The sequence below is a fragment of the Schistocerca cancellata genome, chromosome 6 (assembly GCF_023864275.1).
Source record: "Schistocerca cancellata isolate TAMUIC-IGC-003103 chromosome 6, iqSchCanc2.1, whole genome shotgun sequence".
Lineage (NCBI taxonomy): Eukaryota > Metazoa > Arthropoda > Insecta > Orthoptera > Acrididae > Schistocerca > Schistocerca cancellata.
In genome coordinates this window covers 269,056,267-269,076,324 of record NC_064631.1, presented here as the reverse complement: position 1 = coordinate 269,076,324, position 20,058 = coordinate 269,056,267, and the positions used below count along the sequence as shown (strand labels likewise).

The following is a 20,058-nucleotide window of genomic DNA, read 5'->3' as shown; positions in this document are numbered from 1 at the left end:
GAGCTATGTGAATTTGAACATAAGCAAACTGCCGGTGCTTGTATGGTGGTGTTGCTATAACCAAGGTAGCTGAAGTGTAGATGAAATTGTGTGCTAACTGATCATGTCAGACGGTCAATGAAGAGGACTGTGACGGAAAGAGGGTGACAGCTGTAAAAGTTATAGTAGAACTGAATGTCACATCGCAAATCCTATCAGCACCAAAACACTGAGGGAGCTCTATAAGTTGGGAATTGCAGGGTCAGCTGGAATTCCAAAGCAACACATCAGTGATGCAATGCAAATGCCCATAACAGGAAAACATTGTGCACAAGCCATAAAACCTGGACTATGGAGCAATGGAAGTCCTTTGGTCAGATGAATCTTGTTTCGTGCAGTTTCCAGCTGCTGGCCACGTTTACATCTGAAGAATAAAATGTGGGGGACGGGGGCACTTGTTACTCTGCAAGATTGCATTACTACGAAGGACTAGGTAACCATTCAGGCAGATCAGGTTCAATATTTGTTTCCTAATAGTTTATGCTGTGTTTCAAGAAGACAGGGCCCCTGTTCACACAGCTCGCATCATACAGGACATGTTTTGTGAGCATGAGAATAAATTGTCCTGTCTCCTCTGGCCACCACAGTCACCAGATCTCAGTATAATTGAGCTTTTGTGGTCTACTTTGGACGAAACAGGTGAGATTGCTATCCACTCCATCACCAGTACCTAAACTTGCCACCATTTTGCAGGAAGAATGGTATAAAATTCCGAGATGATTGGTAGCTGTTTTGAATGTCAACGATTTTTCTACACCATGTCAGTCATGGTAATATGTTGTGTTTTTTGTGTTTCCAATGAGGTCATCAGCTCCTTGGTCAAGGAGGTAGTGACCACTATCAATGTGCTCAAATGAGGGAAATACGTAGGAGTGATAAAACTGAGGCACTGAAAGCAGTACTGATGATAGAGCTGGGGAAAAAAAAAAAAAAAAAAATTACAGGGAAGTAAAACTGTATGAATTGGACAGGTATGTAGAGTAGAGCAGACAAGTGGTCTCCCACAGCTCAGCTGTGGCATGAAAAACCCCAGCCATATCCAACCCCTGCCGAAGTGGTTAATGGCGAAGAAAGACTCACACTGGTGGCCCCAGAGCTCTGTATGCAAGAGGTCAGGTCCTCCCACGGCCCTCCCACCCCCAATCCATCATAGGTCAAGTGTTAAAGAGGATTATAGTTCCCACTAATCAACAAAATGCTGCTCCTACAACAGAAAACAAGGTGCAGTAGGAAAAAAAGGCAATTTCAACAGAGGAGAGGATGGATGGCAGACGCAGAGAGCAAATGTGCCAGGGTCACGGCTCCCCGACACAGCCTGTGGCAGGAGACACCCCCAAACCCTACCTTCCAGCCCCCACCTCAAAGGCAGTATAAAATAGCATATCTGAAAATAAGAACAACTGTCATGGAGAAAATGAAGATCCAGTTCGACTGGCAATATTAGAGGTAAAGAATACAGAAGACAATGTTTAAAATGGAGAGCTAGAAGGAAGGGCCATTCCACCAGGATATGAGCAACTGTCATAATGCCTCCTCCACAACCACAAAAAGGGGATTGTTGAAAACATAAAATAAAACTACAGGTTAGACTGGTATGATCAACGCATAGGCCACATACAATGGTGGATTCCTTCCCAGAGGGATGGAAAAATGTTCAAATGTGTGTGAAATCTTATGGGACTTAACTGCTAAGGTCATCAGTCCCTAAGCTTACACACTACTTAATCTAAATTATCCTAAGGACAAACACACACATCCATGCCCGAGGGAGGACTCTAACCTCTACCGGGACCAGCCGCACAGTCCATGAATACAGCACCTTAGACCGCTCGGCTAATCCCGCGTGGTCCAGAGGGATGGAAGGAGGAACACTATTCGGCAGTAGTCTCCTAGATAGTGCAGAGTTTATTAGAGAGGGTAGTAGAAAGAATTCGTACTGTTGAAAATGAAGAGCAATATCCCTGCTTCAGCAAGGAGACTGTCTATGCAATCACTCTGGAAGGCACCCGCGGCTTGTTGAACTCTATATGATGGACTGGATTTAACAATTACAAAGCCAAAGGTGCCACCAAGCCATAAACCATGGTTCAAGCCATATTATACCACAGTCACGTAGATATGAAGGAGATTAGCACATTCTGTATCCCAAGAGGTGTGGACAAGGAAACATAAAGCATTAAGCTTTCACAAGCAGTTGGTCTTCAGATGAGGAATATGGGGCAGTAAAGTCAGTTTCTTGTCAAAGAGCAGTCCAAAAAAACTCTTGACTAAGCAATAAAATCCAAGTGCTGTGTACCAAAGTACAATTTTTGGTCAGGAAGAGCCATTGTACAATGACAAAAATGCATAACCTGCATGTTTGCAGGAGATAAATGGAAACCATGGGATAGGTTCCAAGCAGAGGCCCACTGGAGCTAGTGTTAAGCCAAAGCTACAGAGTGGGAGCTGTACTAAATGCAAAAGTTGTCGACATAATGCGCAGGGGAGACTAGTTTCCCGATAGAGGTCACTAGCCCATTGATGGTAATGAAGAAGAGTGTAACACTCGTCATAAAGACCTGTGGGATGCCATTCTCTCGGCCCTGTGGAGAGCTGAGTGAAGTACCAACTCAAAACTGGAACAACCGTTAGAATAACAATTGGCAAGTAAAAACTGGTATGGAGCCTTGAAAGCTCCAGTCATGGAGGGCAACCAAAATGTGATGGTGCCAAGCAGTGTTGTAGGCCTCATGCATGTTAAAAAACTGAAATGAGCTGTTGGACTTAAAACAAGCCTTTAGGACTGCCTTTTCCCCACCTAAACAGAGAGCTGATTATGGATTGTCCTTCCGGAAACCACATTAGCAGGAGATCAAAAGGCCCCGAGACTTGAGAACCCAACTTAATCTGCGAGCAATCATTCTTTCAAGCAGTCTGCAGAGCATGTTGGTGAAGCTAAGCAGGTCATAACTGCTGATGGATGCTGGGCTTTTGTCTGGCTTGAGGATTAGAATTTTGGTACTATTTTGCCATTCCAAAGGGAAGACACCGTCGGACCAAATATGGTTGAAGACCCTGAGGTGATGGTGCCTTTAAGTAAACCTCATCTGACTGTGAAGGGAATCAGGGCCTGGGGATATATAGCGACATGAGGCAACAGCCTGAAGCAGTTCCCAGTTAGCGAATGTTCATTGTATAATTCGGCATGCCGAGGAGAGGAGGGTGTCTTCACCGTGTCACTTAAGCACCCAGAAGGCAACAATGTATGGAAAGGATTAAGTTGCTGCTGCTAAGTGGGTCATAAAGTGTTCAAAAAGAGCCAATGTGTCCGTACAGTGACCATCCAGAAAGGAGAGAGACACATATTCTCAGGGAGGAGACATTGTGCTACCAGGTTTATTCTTATTGCATTTAATTAGACAGCAAATCTTAGCACAAAGTCCATTAAAAATAATAACTATTGTCTGCAACAGATGCCACTTTAAACATTGTAGGACTCGTTGGCGATCCTGAAGATCTATTTTATTGTCTTTGGTCCACTATGGGACTGGCCAGCAATGGAGAGGGGCCCATACAAAGGGGCATAGCAGTTCCAGCAATGTGGGTAACTGCACCGATGATGCTGTGGAATACATCTCCAATGCTATCTAACAAATAGGGGGCAAACGTAACAGAAGTGGCATACAACTGCCAGTTGGTTCTACAAATCACCCAACATTATAGTTGGCCTGTCTGGTGGCGGCAAAAAAGTGACGATCACCGGAAAGTATCAGTAACAAACATCATTGTCACATAGTGACAAATGCAGGAAAGCCAGGGAATTGGAAAAGAGACAGTTAGATCTATAGTTGAGAACGTGCTATGGGTAGCACTGAAGTGGTAGTGGTACTCCCACCAACGCCAGATTTTCTGAATTGCATAGATTGGAACTTACCTGCAACATACCTACTTTCTCATAACCCCCTGGCCTCAACCTTCACGAGTCCCAATTATCTACCTGCCTCTAACCTCTTCTCTGTATCCACTACACCTTCACACATGCTTACTATTCCCCAGTGCACCTAAATGGCCATTTCTTCTTCTCTATTCCTCATCCCCCCCCCCTTTCCCCACCCGACTTACCAGAATTCCACCAGCTCATATGGATCCCTGAGCCCAGAAATTTATTGCCCAAAAGTAAGCGTAGTAGAAATTATGAGGTTCCCAAGGTCCTTACACTGGTATGTTTAACCAAACTTTGTGTAACAAAGTGTGTGTGCCGTGTCCCACGGCCTGAAGCCATTGTGCGATTCCCCTCAGTCCAGTACCTACAGTAAGCATAAAGGGATCAGAACTCTTTTTGTGAACACATGGTTGGCAAAACAAGTCCTTGAGCCTTTGCAGTGTTATGTATTTACCTCTCCGTCCTGCAAGTCTGACCTCTAGCTTTCATGCACTCTCACCACTACAGCTCAGCCAGTGATGGTCGTGGGAATAGATAAATGCTCCAGAGACAATTGTCAAGCATAAAAAGCTAGATGCACAAAGCAAGTCAACCTGGTAAAAACAGACTGCATCACAACAACAAAAGGTCGAATCCATTGCCAAAAACTCTCAAATTTGAAAGAAACCTCATACAAAACTATCATGTAGGATGAAATTAGTATTAACTGACAAAGATAGCTCTGAAATGGACCTGAACATAAATGAAGTGGTAGGTCATCCTGATTATCCACTGACTGTCCAACATGTCACACAAAAAACAAGGCAGGGTGAAAGAAAACCTCCCTCTTATTAATAGCTCCTATACTGTTATAGGATGTGCTTGGTTTAATAAGTTGTGGAATAAGTAAAGCTTTTAACACGATAGGCACGTGTGCCTATGCATACATGAGACACATTTCAAACTTGCAGACAACATAGTGTTTAAAGGCTACACTAGCCACAGGAAGGATGATACAGATGCCAAGAGGGCAAGTGACTGAGTGGCAGTAGTCATCTACGATACATACCTTTTGTTGTTGTGATGCAGTCTGTTTTTACCAGGTTGACTTGCTTTGTGCATCGAGCTTTTTATGCTTGACAACTGTCTCTGGATTATTTGTAACAACCTCTATTCAAACTGGTTTATAAATAGCTAGAGGCTTACTAGGATGGGCACTACTGCATCTATATTTACATGTCGCCCTGTTTCTCCCTATAACTGTTGCCTTTGTTTGTGTGGCAGCTCTGATTTTTATTACAGATTTTGTGGCAGCAAAGGAAGACAAGGAAACAGGAGGTTGTATGGTCTTTTTGTTCCATGGTATGGAAAATTATCTTGGTTACTTTAATTTATTCTAAAAACAGAATGCAATTTCTGCTCCAAGCAGGGTGATAAATAGTTTGCACATAAGTCCAGCACTAGGCATGACTGTGTCTTTCCATAGTTATCTTGCCATTACCGCCTACTGTGGAGTAACAATATCTAGTGTTCTAGGACAGGCGTATTAAAAGGTAGGATAAAAGTGATATTTTCAGCAGCTCACCTTCATTTTAATTATCTTGTTTCTAACTTCTGTTAAACCTTCCTTTACCCATTATTTTTTGCAGTTCAGCTTTGTCTATGTCCATAATATCTCTACAACTCACAACACCATTACTAAAGTTGAGAGTGTTGAGCTTTTCTGCTGCTAGCCAAAATTCTTAGAACTCAGAAGTGCAGTAGGAGACATAACAGTTTCAACTAAAAGCGTCCCTTTGCTTTACCAATACAGAAATACTCATCAACATTTTGTTGAACTAGAAGGGTGATATTTTCTTGGAAGACATCTTTTCTCTCTTTATCACAATACATCATAAAATTCCTGGAGGACCATTCTCTCCAAGACCTTTTATTTGTGTGAGTGGTGGTTATCTCTAAAAGTCCACCCATACAATTTACAGGTTTGTTTTTGTGTTTGTGGGGTTTTGTGGTGTTTCTGTGAACAGATGTAGTCCAACAAAGCAGAGTCCCACTTGTCTGGATAAGCCTTACACAACAGAGGTGAGGTAGGTTCTCCAAATGATGCATCAACAGCCACCCATTCCATCAATTTGCAGCACATCTTGAGATTGACAGACTTTGCTAAGCCATCGTTGTGAGCTGGGCAGTTAAACTGAGACACAAGCTCTCCAAAACACTTAACATTCCACCATCACATCGTATGGTAGTCATTGAAACATGCCAAGAATTTATGGCAATAGAATACTAGTGGTTCATGAATCCTTTGTTAACTATGTCTATTCCCATCGATCATCACTGGCTGAGCCCCTGTGGTGAGAGTGCAAGAAAGCTAGAGGTTAGACTTTCAGGCCGGAGAGGTAAATACATAATACTGCAAAGGCTCAAGGACTTGTTTTGCCAACCATGTGTTCACAAAACAAGTTCTGATCCATTTATGTTTACTGTAGGTATTGGACAGAGGGGAATCGCACAATGGCTTCAGGCCAGGTGACACACAAAGCTAATTACGCACACACACCTTGTTACACAAAGTTTGGTTAAACATACAAGTGTAAGGACCTTGGGAATCTCATAATTTCTACTACACTTACTTATAGGCAATAAATTTCTGGCCTCAGGGATCCATATGAGCTGGTGGGGTTGTTAAATGACATCAAATAGGGTATATTGCAGCTATGAATGTGTGCGTGCGTAGGGGAGGGTGGGAGGGGTGATTAAAACCAGAGTACAAATTTTTACTATAGCAGAGCTAAGATGTGATTAAATTCAGGTGTTAATTTTATTGTACACAAAAAACTTAATAATATTACCAATACTAAAGGAATCTCGTATAGAATCAGAAGAATATGAAACAGATAGATAACACACACACACACACACACACACACACACACACACACACACACACAGGCCTGAATGCAGAGTGCAGCCATTCTCGGCTGAGGTGGTTAGTCAGCATAAAGGTGAGGTGTGGGTTGGAGATGGGGAGGAACAACAGGAGAGGAGGTAGTGCTACCTCAGAGTGTGGTGAACATTGAATGGAAACAGAGAAGGGGTTAGAGGCAGGTAGAAAATTGGGACTAGTGAAGGTTGAGTGTGGGCAGGGGGTTATGGGAAACGAGGTTATGTTGCAGGGAAGTTCCAATCTATGCAATTCAGAAAAGCTGATGTTGGTGGGAGCAATAAGTATGGCACCGCCTGTGAAGTAGTTGTTATTTCAGGTGGCAACTTAGTAAGTTTGATGCTGACCATTGATGCAGACAGGCTGTTTGTTACTGTTCAAGCCCTTGCAGAAGGCTGCACAGTGATTGCAGCAAAGTTGGTAGACCACATGGCAGCTTTCTCAATGTTGCCCTGCCTCCGATGAGGGAGGAGATGCCTGTTGCAGATCTGGAGCAGGTCGTAGTGGGGAGGCATGTGGTGGAATACCAACGTGGGAGGGATGGGGAAGATACTCCTCATTTCAGGTCACAATGATAGATTGACAAAACCATGGTGGGAAAATCATTCCGCAGCTCCAATCGTGGGTGAAACTGAGTCATGGGGGGAGGGGGCTGGGGGCACTCCTTTGTTGGGAGTCAGTGGGTATGTGGAGGGTGGCAGGTGCCTTGGGAGACTAGGTGTGGGAGATCTGTTTCTGGCCAAGAGAGACCTTTATGTACTGCGCAAGGTACTCGATAAATTATCACTAAGCACATAGAAAGAACATTCAGTTTTAACCAGGTGAAGGAACAAGTTGACATTGGAAGTGATTATATCTATGGACCATTTACAACTTGTAAATGAAATCATAGAATGGAGCAATTTGTATTAATTATTTTGTATGAATTATCACACCTGTATAAAGCTTTTGACTCAGTCTCAACTGAATTTCTACCTTCCTCCCTTGAGAAACAAGGCACCGATTCAACTTATGTCACTATACTGCAGAATATATACATCAATGCTGCAGATTCCATTAGACTTCACAGTGAGAAATTCAAAACAAAGAAGAGAAATGTAAAGTGATTCCACATCATCAAAACTGTTCTGGAGGAGGTTTTCAAATTTTTAAATTGGAAGAAATTACAATGAATACATCTTAGTGGATCATATAAAAACAATTTTGTTTTGTCAATGAAATTGTACTGTCTGCCTTCAGCAATTATAAATTTCAACATGATCAGAAGAACTTAACACAACTTTGAAAGTGGGTTTGAAAATTAATAATATAATCAAGATTAAAGATTAACTCTCATTGAAAAGAAATCTGTATAATTATTTAAAGCTGAGTTTTATATTTTATGCATTTGACAACTGGAGAGAGAGCATAAACACAAGGGTAAAAACAGCTTGGAGTAGTTTTGGGACATCAAATAGTTGTCAAAAATAAGATTTTGTTGTGTCTGAAAAAGTTTTCAAACAATGTGTAACTTATGATCAGTTTTGATCAAAAGCATTGAGACTTGAATGGCGGGATGCTTAGTGAACAGCTGAAATCAGAGTTGGCACAAGGATCCCCAAGTGAAATTCCCTCATATTTCCCCGATTTCCAGACAAGTTTTAGCATTTTTCTCTGACAAATTTTGAGATTTCAAGGGTAAGTAAAGACATAAGTTGGCTCATAAAAATGTAAGGACTTCTGTATTTCTAAACTTGTGAGCAAAAATCTTGATTATTAACATAACATGTTTTGTAACTGTTACCTCTACCACTGACGGCCCCTGCCAGGCAGACTACACTCAAGACACCTCTGTGTACCATATAACATACACAAGCACTTGTAGGTGCAACCAAGAGGAAAACAACTCTTCAAAATAAACAGAACTTGCTAGAGACTAACGCGAACCTTTTTCTGCAGAAGTCGCCTCACAGACACAGGGAAAGTTGGAGTACTCCGCCGACCTCTGCCGGCTTTGTAAGGCCGCCGCAGCAGCAGTACAGCCAGTTCCTCGCCGAGCTAGGACCAGCTCCGACAGACCTCACCGACGCTCTTAATGAATAGTCGTCTACATGTTATTTGTTTTCTTTGTGTGTGTATAGTGATATTTCAAGAAGTGTAGTTCAGTTTCAATAAACGACATTATACTGAGTGTTCTACAATACTGAGTATTCAGTGGCAACGAGTATAGTGGAACGAACCGACAACCATCATGGTTACGACAGCAGCACCTACGGACGGAATGGCAACAATTCTTTCAAGGAATTCTGCACCAGTTTTTGGAAACTCAGACACAACTGATTGCCAAAATCCGAAGCCTCCACCAACACCCAACGACACCACCGTTCCAAGCATTCAACAATGAAGTTGAAGAATGGGAAACATATGAACGACATCTCCGGCAACACTTCGCAATTCATCAAGTCACCCAAGAAGACAGGCAGCGCGCTTTTTTCTTGTCATGGAACCAATCGAAGATGTATGTCCTGCTCACGAAACTACAGCCGCTGGACCCCGACTCCCTCACCTTCACCGCCATCTGTGCGACGTTAAATGCCTACTACAAACGCCAATATCATGTCCTCGCAGCCCGCGACAAGTTCTACCAATGCTGGAAGAAACCCGAGCAGACCTATCGCTAGTGGGCTGCCGAGCTGCAAGGTCTCAGCAGGAAATGAAAGTTTCGCACACGTTTCCAAGGAATCATACACTGATGACATGGTGCATGACCACTTGATACAGGCAGCACCAGACGCCACTTTCTGCCACGACACCCTCAAATTAGAAGACCCGTCCCTCAAGCAGGTCATAGAACTAGCCTATAAGTTCGAAATTTCTACAGCCGCCGATCATCGACTGGAATCCTGGGCAGATGCAGCAGCAATCCGTGATGACGCCATGACGGACACTGAAGACGTCGCAGCAATCCAGGGCTCCATGCCGCGCTCCTACTGCCACCGCGGTTGGAGACCGCCTCCACAACAAGACGCCGAGTCGCACCATCCAGGCCAGAGCCAGAAGCCACTGCAGCAACAACACAACCAGCAACATCGTCGTGGGGATCATCTCCACCTGCCCTCCTGTCCCACCTGCTATTCAACATATGAGAGAGAAGATTGCCCAGACCGCTGGGCACAATGCACACACTGCAGCAAGGAAGGCCATTTAGCATCCGTTTGTCGCGCAAAAACAACCACCTCCTGCAACTGCCAGCCCAGGCCATATCCAGACTGCTTGAACAACACGCCAATGGACGTCAACCAGGTGGACAACTCCTCGACATCAAAAATTTTTATAGACGTCACTATCAATGACTAGCCTCTTTGTCTGCAAGTGGACACCGGCGCAGCAGTATCCTTGATTAATTACACTTCATATGCCAACTTTGGTTCACCACCCCTCTCTCCAGCCCCTAAGAGCCTACTGGCGTACAATAAGCAAGAGAGAGCTCTCCTTGGACAATTCATGGCTCAAGTCAAGTACAAATCAGTTCACCATCCAGTCACATTTGTGGTTGCCAACAATTCCTCCACAGCAGACTTATTCAGACTGGACGCCTTCCACTTATTCGGATTTTCCATTGTGGACGATGTTCTCCTAGTGTCTCAGCACGTTCCTTTTCCTGAAGTTGATGCACTCTGTAATGAATTCCAGGACCTGTTTTCACCCGGCATAGGCTGCGCCAAGGACATTGAGTGCTCGCTCCAACTCAGTCCCGCCGCCTGACCCCACTACTTCTGGGCACGCCAGGTACCAGTGGCACAACAGCCGCCCAAAGAAGAACTCCAAAGTCTTCAAGATGAAGGGGTTCTCTAGCCTGTGCGGTTCAGCTTGTGGTCCACGCCTTTAGTCATCGTGCAGAAGCCAGGTCGCCGCCTTCGCCTCTGCGGTGACTAAGTCTACGGTCAACCCACAGCTTCTCGTTGACGACTATCCCCTTCCACAACCCGAAGATCTTTTTCACAAATCGACCTAGTACAAGCATATCTCCAAATTCCTCTTGATCTTTCCTCCCGACAATACACTGTTATAAATACTCCTTTCAGCCTCTTCCAACTAAACCGACTCATGTTCGTTTAGCCAGTGCTCCTGCAATCTTTCAAAGATACCTTGAACAATTTCTCACTGATATCCCAAGCTGTATAAATTACTTAGATGACACAGTCATCACGGGGTCCTCCTCCGAAGAGCACATAGCCAACTTCCGCCTCCTCTTCATCTGCCTTTGAACTGCAGGTCTGAAATGTAATATTTCTAAATGTTCATTTTTCCAACAATCTATCTCCTATCTGGGTCACATCATTTCCCAGAAGGGCATTTCTCCATCTTTCTCTTATATCGACGCCATTAACAACCTGCCCAATCCCCGGGACTGTCATCAGTTGAAATCCTTCTTGGGCAAAATTTCATATTACAGGAAATTTGTTCCTTCTGCAGCTCAAGTGGCAGCACTCCTGTACCACCTCTGCCACAAAAATGTCCAATTCTGTTGGACCCCAGTCTGCAAGACCGCCTTCCATACCCTCAAACAGCAGCTCCAATCCGCTGCATGTCTCATGCCTTACGACCCTAATCTTCCTTTGATACTTGCTACAAACGCCTCTGAGTATGGTGTGGGCGCCGTCCTGTCTCACAAATTGCCGGATGGCACAGAGCGACCCATAGCATACATCTCAAAAGCTCTCTCCATAGCACAAATCAAATATTCCCAAATCAGGAAAGAAGCACTTGCCATAGTTTTTGCCTGTTCCAAGTTCTATCCCTTTCTCTATGACAAGTCCTTTCACATTAATACTGACCACAAACCGCTCCTCTCTTTATTTGCACCTTCCGCGCGATTACCGAGCAAAACATCCCAACATCTCCAGTGTTGGGCATCATTCCTATCCCAATTTCGCTACACCATGCATTTCCGTACCACCTCCCAGCACGCCAACAGGGACGCATTGTCGCATCTACCACAAAGTCCGGACCCTGCTTTTGACCAGTTGGACCTCCTCGTTTCTCAGATTGATGATGCCCTGAAGGCATTTCCTGTTACAGCTGTCAAAGTAGCTGCAGCCACCGCAACAGATTCCCTCCTCCGAGTCGTCCGACTCTGCGTTCTGCATGGTTGGCCATCCTCGCTGCCTCCTCAGGATCAACGCCACCTCCAGTTGTACTATTCCAACCGACACCAGCTTTCAGTGGTGGATGGTGTCCTCCTTCACTTAGATTCAGCAGAAACGAGAGTCATCGTTCCGAGATCCCTGCAGCCAATGATCCTCCAGATTCTACACCAAGGGCATTGGGGGATCGTTCGCACAAAATCCCTCGCAAGGAGGCATGTTTCTTTGGATCGGCCTCACATCTGACATCACAGAGATGGTGCGGCGCTGTACCGTCTGTGCCCAAAAATTGCCCCCCCCCCCCCCCAAAATTCCTTCCCTGGCCTGTGCCAAACGGTTTCTGGGAACGCATCCACCTTGATTTTGCGGGACCTTTTCTGGGCCACCAACGGCTCCTAGTCGCGGATGCATTTTCCCATTTCCCATATGTCGTTCGGTGTTCAGCAATCACCACACACGTTACCTTATCAGCCCCCGCAAAAATATTTTCCTTGGAAGGATTACTGAAAGCCATAGCCACGGACAATGGATCACAATTTTGATGCCAGAAATGCCTCTCCTTTTGCACCGACAATGGCATCCAGCATCTTCTTACCCCGCCAGTCCATCCCAAATCCAATGGGGAAGCGGAACCCCTGGTCAGGACTTTCAAGACACAAATGCTCAAATATACCAAAGACCACTCCTTTGAAGATGCTCTGACACTATTCCTCAGTTCCTATTGAGCCACTCCGCTAGGGGACAAAATCCCAGCGGAAGCACTCCATGGCCACCAACCCAGGACCCTCGTACATCTTCTCTTGCCTTCTCCGAGAATTCAGATTCCTCCTGGACAGTCCCGCGTCTTACCTGGATCCTTAGTCTAGACCCGAGGTTTTGGCACTAACACAGGTTGGCTGCCCACCGTCATCCAGCGTTCCTGGGGTCGCCAACTTTTTGATGTCATCTTGGATGGCCACATAGTCCGTCGCCATCAAAATCAACTGCGTCCTCGCTACCCAGTGCCACCTGCACCGCACCCTATGACACAGACCACCGCCACCTCTACAACCCATTCTGGACCACCTACACAGACTCCTCCACTACTGCCGTCTCATCGTTGCCTGGGTGACGTTTCAGGGCATCAGTCGCCACCACCAGCACCACCAACCAGCCGCAGCCGACAGACCAGCTGCCCGGTCCCTCTTTGGCGCCTCCCCACCAGCCGAGGGCCACCGATTAAGACGAACCGATGCCACTGGTCCTACCCATGCCGCCATCACAACCAGTACGCCGATCAGCCCGCATCGCAGGATGTACAGCACCATATTCTCCAACAGGCAGCCTCCACAGCCTCCTCCAGGGAGCCGCAGCCGCAGATCTCCATGACGTAGCAGCTATCAATCTTTCACGCGATCTGTTAGAGATAGCTGCAGAATTGCCTGTGGTTGTGGCTTCTTGTGAAGTCCACTAGTGTGGCCAGCTATTCACATGTCACAGACACCATGTTGATGAAAATGAGACTGTCATGATCACCCACCCAACAGATAACTTGCGCAAATACTCTGAGAATCAATAATAATGAGGATAGGTAGCAACTCACCGTAGAGATGATCACTGAACCACAGACAGGCACATAGAAAAGACAATGACACTCTCACAACTAAATTTTTGCCTATAGCCTTCGTCAGAAAATGAGTGCGCACATACATTCACAAAATCACCCAGACACAACTCACGGAGACATGACCACTGTCTCCTGCTGCTGCATCAACAACCTCTGAGAATCAGGTCCAAACACACCACTCCTCACGCCTCCCTGCCTCTCGTCGCAGCTGCTAGACAAGCAGCAAGTGGTGGTGGCAGCACTGACTGCAAGCTGAGGGGAGGAGTGGGAAGGGGAGAAGCAGTAGGAATGAGGGTGTAGGGAACCGGTGCACGTACTCTGCTGCACCCAGCCAGGGATGAAGCATAACATCTCAGTAAACAGATAATTTAATGCTACCGAGACAAAAACAAGACTTTTCCAGTTTTTTTCTTTCCAATTTCCCTGATAAATTTGAAATTCCCTGATTTCCAGAACTTGGGCAAACCCTGTGAAATACACATTTTATGAATTACTGAGGCAGGAAAGCAAACTGATCAAGGGACAGATTGCACTGGAAGAGTTCATTACATCTGCAACAAAAATGAAATGAATGAGGACAGGACAAATGAATGGAAGGAAAGGAACAGTTCTTTTTCTGGATTCCAAAAGACAAGATAAGATTGAGATAGACATCTGAAGGTTATTATTATTATTATTATTATTATTATTATTATTATTATTACTACTGCTACTACTACTACTACTACTACTACTACTACTACTACTATCAGGAAAGAACTATTTACACAAGTACAAATCAAATGTATAAAATTAGGAATCAAGAAATGAAATGGCATATTAAGTGCTATAGGTAACTGTAAATCAAATACATACCTAATTGCTCCCATGATTGCACCCAGTTTCCATGACCAGAGTCTCTTAAACGAATCACCCATTTGACACTGAAATCTAATATGTTTATGACCAAAGGAATGGCCGCATCAAGGTTTTCCAATTTCACATCTATTGACTGTCTCAGCATATGATAAACTAATTTTACATTAAGTCTGTGCAACTTTAAAATGGAATCAACTGTACTCTTTTCTTTCTGAATAGTTTCTCCTTCAGAGGGCAACAATTCATATAAAACACCAAGGAGCTTCAAGATCAAATCATAAAATGCACACTGAACAGGTGAAGTCCATATAGTTTGCCATTCTTGAGCTGACCAATTGGACCAGGCAGTAATCAGCTTTGAAAAGACAAAAGGTATTGAAGATATTGTAAATGCAACTGTGTTTCCGAATCTGCATGAGTGCTTGGAAGCCAACAAATCAATGAATTCTTTCAGTGCTAAATTACTGACACTGGGTATAGGTTGACCTTTAGCTGCTAATTCACAAAGTACTGATATGCATAGTTTTTCATCATTTTCAAATTTTGTTAGTTCAGTAAAATTGTTCATTGCATTTAGAACATCACTGAAATACAGATAATTCTGCAGCACATCCTTTTTTAAAACTGTCAGAAACAATTGTATGTATTTTTGTAAAAATGGTATACATGTATATTCTATTTTTGTAAGTTTCACTGCTTCCACTGATATTTTTAAAGAATATATTAAGAATTCAAGATTCTCTTTAACTGAGTTATTTGCTGCAAACACGTCTGATAACTTTTCAATTTTCAATGCTGTATCTACAAGCACTTGTAGGTACTTGGTGCCACAGCATGATAGGATGTTTATGCACAGCTTTCCTCTGTCCAACATGGTAGCAAAGCTTAAGTTTGAGACTGCAGCTTCATTTAAGGTATCTCTTAATATCCAGTATGCAGAATAACAAGTATTCATTAATGCCTCATTACTAGAAATGCTGCTCTTCTTAACCAAAAATAAAAATTCTGAAATGCTGAAAGCAGATGCTGTCTCTCCCTAAAAAAAAAAAAGAGACATAACACGTCATTAGTAAAAAATGCATTCAAAACTTGAATAAATAGGCACAAAAGTAATTTCAAAACAATGATCACCGAATGTTGGCTTTCACAGCCGGTATTTGTGCTAATACTAGTATTTGATTTATGGACATAAGGCTGGGGTCCAAAGCATAATTATCTGCCTAACAAGTTGTCTTCCGCTGCTGGAGACATCATTAGAGGTTTTAACCATCACAAAACTGTTACGGTTTGGCTTGCGGAACCTGTTTGAGTTTGTGATAGTCATTAAAAAGCCTCTGATGATCTCTTTGGCAGTGGAAGATGAAATGTTAGGCAGATAATTATGTCTTGGACCACGGCCTTATGATTATAAATCAGCAGAAATACCTGAAGCATTCTATCAAAAGATAGTAATAATGATTAATAACAATGTATTATCAAATAAGATAACAGAATAAAGATAAAAGGAAAGGACATAACATGCTGATGCAGTGTAAAATTATCCCAGACAATTTCTTGTGGACTGAGAAATCTAAAATGGCACCTTCTTTTGTAGGGTAATAAAGAAGGAATTCCTAATTTTTAGGTACATCAAATAAGGTTTTTCACTCTATAAGAGAAGATCTTACTCATGAAATAGGCTACACAGCAAATCTGCTTCTACTGCTGTACGTGTTTTGCAAGGCGAAGACGAGGAAAGCACAAGAGTCAAGGTTAATGTCACTGCAATAAAGGCTACTACAGGTGATCATACTGAGAGTAGCACACTGTCCTGATAACGCAGGCCAACGATGGACAAAACTTTTTTGCTGAAAATACCTTATTCTTATGTTTTTTGGGTGGGAAATACAAATATGATACTTAAAAAACTGTATCACCCATCATTTCTTCACATTTTACAGCTAAATTTATTAAATTACGTTATTTTTTAAAGAATTTAACAGTTTTTATACAGTTAAAATAATTTAGAAAGGAAGTGTAATGAATGTAGATGACGTTGGTAGCACTGCTGAAAAACATTTGCTGCCAAAAAAGTCAATTCTTTTTTTGTGTTAACAGACGGTGTTTCGTTTACTGTCAACCTAACCTCACTTTCCCGTTTCCTGTCCATGTGCTCAGTACAATGTCTAATCGTGGTTGTAAAAACTCTGCTGACAGTTTTTGTTATATTTGTGGTGAATCTGTGATTAAAAAACACCGAGGAAATATTACAGACTTTGAAACTTCCTGGCAGATTAAAACTGTGTGCCGGACCGAGAATCAAACTCGGGACCTTTGCCTTTCGCGGGCAAGTGCTCTACCAACTGATCTACCCAAGCACGACTCTCACCCTGTCCTCACAGCTTTACTTCTGCCAGTACCTCATTTCCTACCTTCCAAACTTTACAGAAGTTCTCCTGTGAAACTTGCAAGTTTCTTTCAGGAGTGCTAGTTCTGCAAGTTTCGCAGGAGAGCTTCTGTAAAGTTTGGAAGGTAGGAGATGAGGTACTGGCAGAAGTAAAGCTGTGAGCATGGGGTGTGAGTCGTGCTTGGGTAGCTCAGTTGGTAGAGCACTTGCTCGCTAAAGGCAAAGGTCCCGAGTTCGAGTCTCGGTCCGGCACACAGTTTTAATCTGCCAGGAAGTTTCATATCAGCACACACTCCGCTGCAGAGTGAAAATCTCATTCTGGATTACAGACTTTGCGGAAAAGGTTTATCTATCATACTTTGGATCTAAACTTGGTGATCAAGATCAATCTTGGACGCTGCATACGGTATGTTATGTGTGTGTTGAAGATCTGAGAAAATGGTCCAAAAAGAGAAAGAGCCTTTAGATTTGCTGTTCCTATGATATGGAGGGTTGCCAAGAAATCATTCCGATGATTGCTACTTTTGCAGTGTTGATATTACTGGTCATACTTCGAGGGGGGGGGGGGGGGGATAAGTTACCCTAACCTTCCGGCTGACATCCAACCATTAAAGCATGGTATACATTTGCCGGTTCATGAACCACCAGATGATTTAAATTCTATTCCAACAGAAGTATTTTCTGATGTACAATCAGATTTACATGAACCAGATGACGAATTCCATTGTAATACAGAAAGTCTAGAGCCCAAATTGTTTACTCAGACCAAGCTTAACGATTTGGTTAGGGATCTGGGCTTAACGAAAGAAAAAACTGAATTGCTTGGCTCTAGATTAAAAGAAAAGAACTGATTGGCAGTTGGAACCAGAATATACATGTACAGAAAGAGAGAGCAGCAATTTCCAAGTTTTTTCCAAGAATGTGATTTAGTGTACTGCTCAGATGTTCCCAGTCTGACTAATGAATTTGGTATTGAATACAAAAAGGAAGACTGGAGGCCATTTATTGATTCATCCAAAACTAGTTTAAAGGCTGTTTTATTACACAATGGTAATATTCTGTGCATATGAAAGAAAGCTATGAAAACTTAGTAGTAGTGCTAAATAAAATAGCTTATTATGCTCATGGTTGGATGGTATGTGGCGATCTAGAAGTAACATGCATGCTCCTTGGTCAGCAAGGTGGCTTTGCCAAATTTCCATGTTTCTTGTGTGAATGGGACAGTAGGGCTAGGGATCAACACAGATGCAGAAAGAACTGGCCTTTGAGGGAGTCTTTAAAACCTGGTGAGAAGAACATTCTACACAAAAACCTCATAGATCCAAAAGAAGTACTCCTACCACCTCTCCACATAAAGTTAGGCCTAATGAAATAGTTTGAAAGGCTTTGCCTAAAGATGGGCCATGTTTTAAGTATCTCTGCCAAAAGTTTCCACACCTTTCAGAAGCTAAACTAAAAGAAGGTGTCTTTGTTGGACCTGACCTTAGAAAATTTATGTTTGATGTTAACTTTGACCTTAAATGAGAAAGAAGCATGGGTATCATTCAAGAAAGTGCTTACAAAGTTCTTAGGACACGTAAAAGACCCAGAATATATTTCTATTGTAGTTACACAGTTAAAGAAGTTTAAAACTTTAGGATGTTTAATGAGCCTCAAAGTTCAGTTTTGGAACAGTCACCTTGATTACTTCCCAAACAATATGGGAGATGTTACTGAAGAGTAAAGAGAACGTTTTCACCAGGACATTAAACACTACCAAGGCTGCTGGAACACCATCATGATGGGGGACTACTGTTGGTCACTTAACCGAGAAGTTCAGCAAGCGACTCATCGTAGAAACAGTTACACAAGAATCTTCAAAGAAAAAAGAGAAAGCAAATACAAGCCAATTCCAGTTGACAAGTGAAACCTCCATTAACACATATCGTTGTTTTAAGTAGCTTACTGTAAATACAAACCATGCTTATGTTGTAACAAAGCATTTCATTAATTTCCCTGTTTACTGTATAGCATAGGATTTTTATGCTATATAATAAAAAGCATATTGCTTGAAAGCTGTGGGTGATACATAAAACAAAGACTAGATTTGGATTCAGCTCATAAAAATCTATAATGATCAGCTATCAAAGCAAAAAAAGCTTTTCAAAAGAAATTTTTTGTTGGCCTGTGTAATGGACTCTTTCTCAATGGCATTAAAAAAATTGTACTTTGGTTTTATTGGTTAGGAATCATCATTGCTTTTAGAAGCAACTTCACTGCCTTTACCAATAACCAAACAAATGACAGTATGAGTTGCTGCACTCATCAACTCCTTAAAGCCTGGTTTACACTGGAACAAACACAAGAATGTGAATCAGCGAACAAGAATTCCCTCTGGTGTAAACAGTACGCGAGCACGAGCAAATATAATTTGGTTATGTTCAATTTGTATTTTCTATTGTTCCGCTGCTCGTTGGTCTTTTAGCAAAGGAAGTTCATGTCCTATCTGCTTCGGCACTATCTTCTCTACTTTTGTTGCTGACATGAGTTGTGTGCACAACTGAGTGGTCTGAAGATAACGTTACGTTTGTATTACAAAAATATAGATGTCATGAGTGATTCTGGGATCCAAGATTTTCACAGCACAAATGCGAAAGAAAAGAAATATGCCTGGTAGAAAATAGCCAAAGCAGTCAAAGGACTAACTGGGCATGTGAAGAAGACCAATTCTTTGGATGCTTCCATTAGATGGGAACAGAGTGAATAAAAACAAGCTTTTTGCTTCTTTTTATTAAAAAGGAAAAGTACAACACATTTCTTAGAAGTAAAAAGTATGAATATGTACCTATTAGGCTAATTAAAATACATGGAAGACATAATCACTCTAGCTGCTTGTGTTAGGCTGTATGTAATATTTCACTCCTTCAAGCACTTTGCATATGTTGTTGCAGGCATCAGAAACTATATGAAATATAGCAGTTATTGAGATGCAAAACGATCACAAACTTAAATGTCTCCCTCTGCTAATAGCTGGAGTGGAAACACTAGCCCTTCTTTAGGTTATGTTCATCATTGAGAACCAGTTTTCTTATTCCACGTTGCCTTCTAATCCAACATTTGTAATGAAGTTTTCTGAGAATGCTAAGGAAAGCTGGAGCTTCAGTTCACTGTTACGTCTATCTTACTTCTTGCTCACGTAAAAATTCAGACATGTAAATT

At 42.7% G+C, this 20,058-nt stretch overlaps 1 protein-coding gene across 3 annotated transcripts in view; it reads right to left on the bottom strand.

Moving 5' to 3' along the window:
• The window catches only part of LOC126191139 (uncharacterized), a 265,360-nt gene that overhangs the window by 172,981 nt on the left and 72,321 nt on the right, over window positions 1-20,058 (bottom strand). For all 3 annotated transcript variants that reach the window (XM_049931889.1, XM_049931890.1, XM_049931891.1), the window contains one exon: window positions 14,472-15,510. In XM_049931889.1, the coding sequence (XP_049787846.1) occupies window positions 14,472-15,510 (1,039 nt within the window). The remainder of the gene's footprint in view (window positions 1-14,471; window positions 15,511-20,058) is intronic.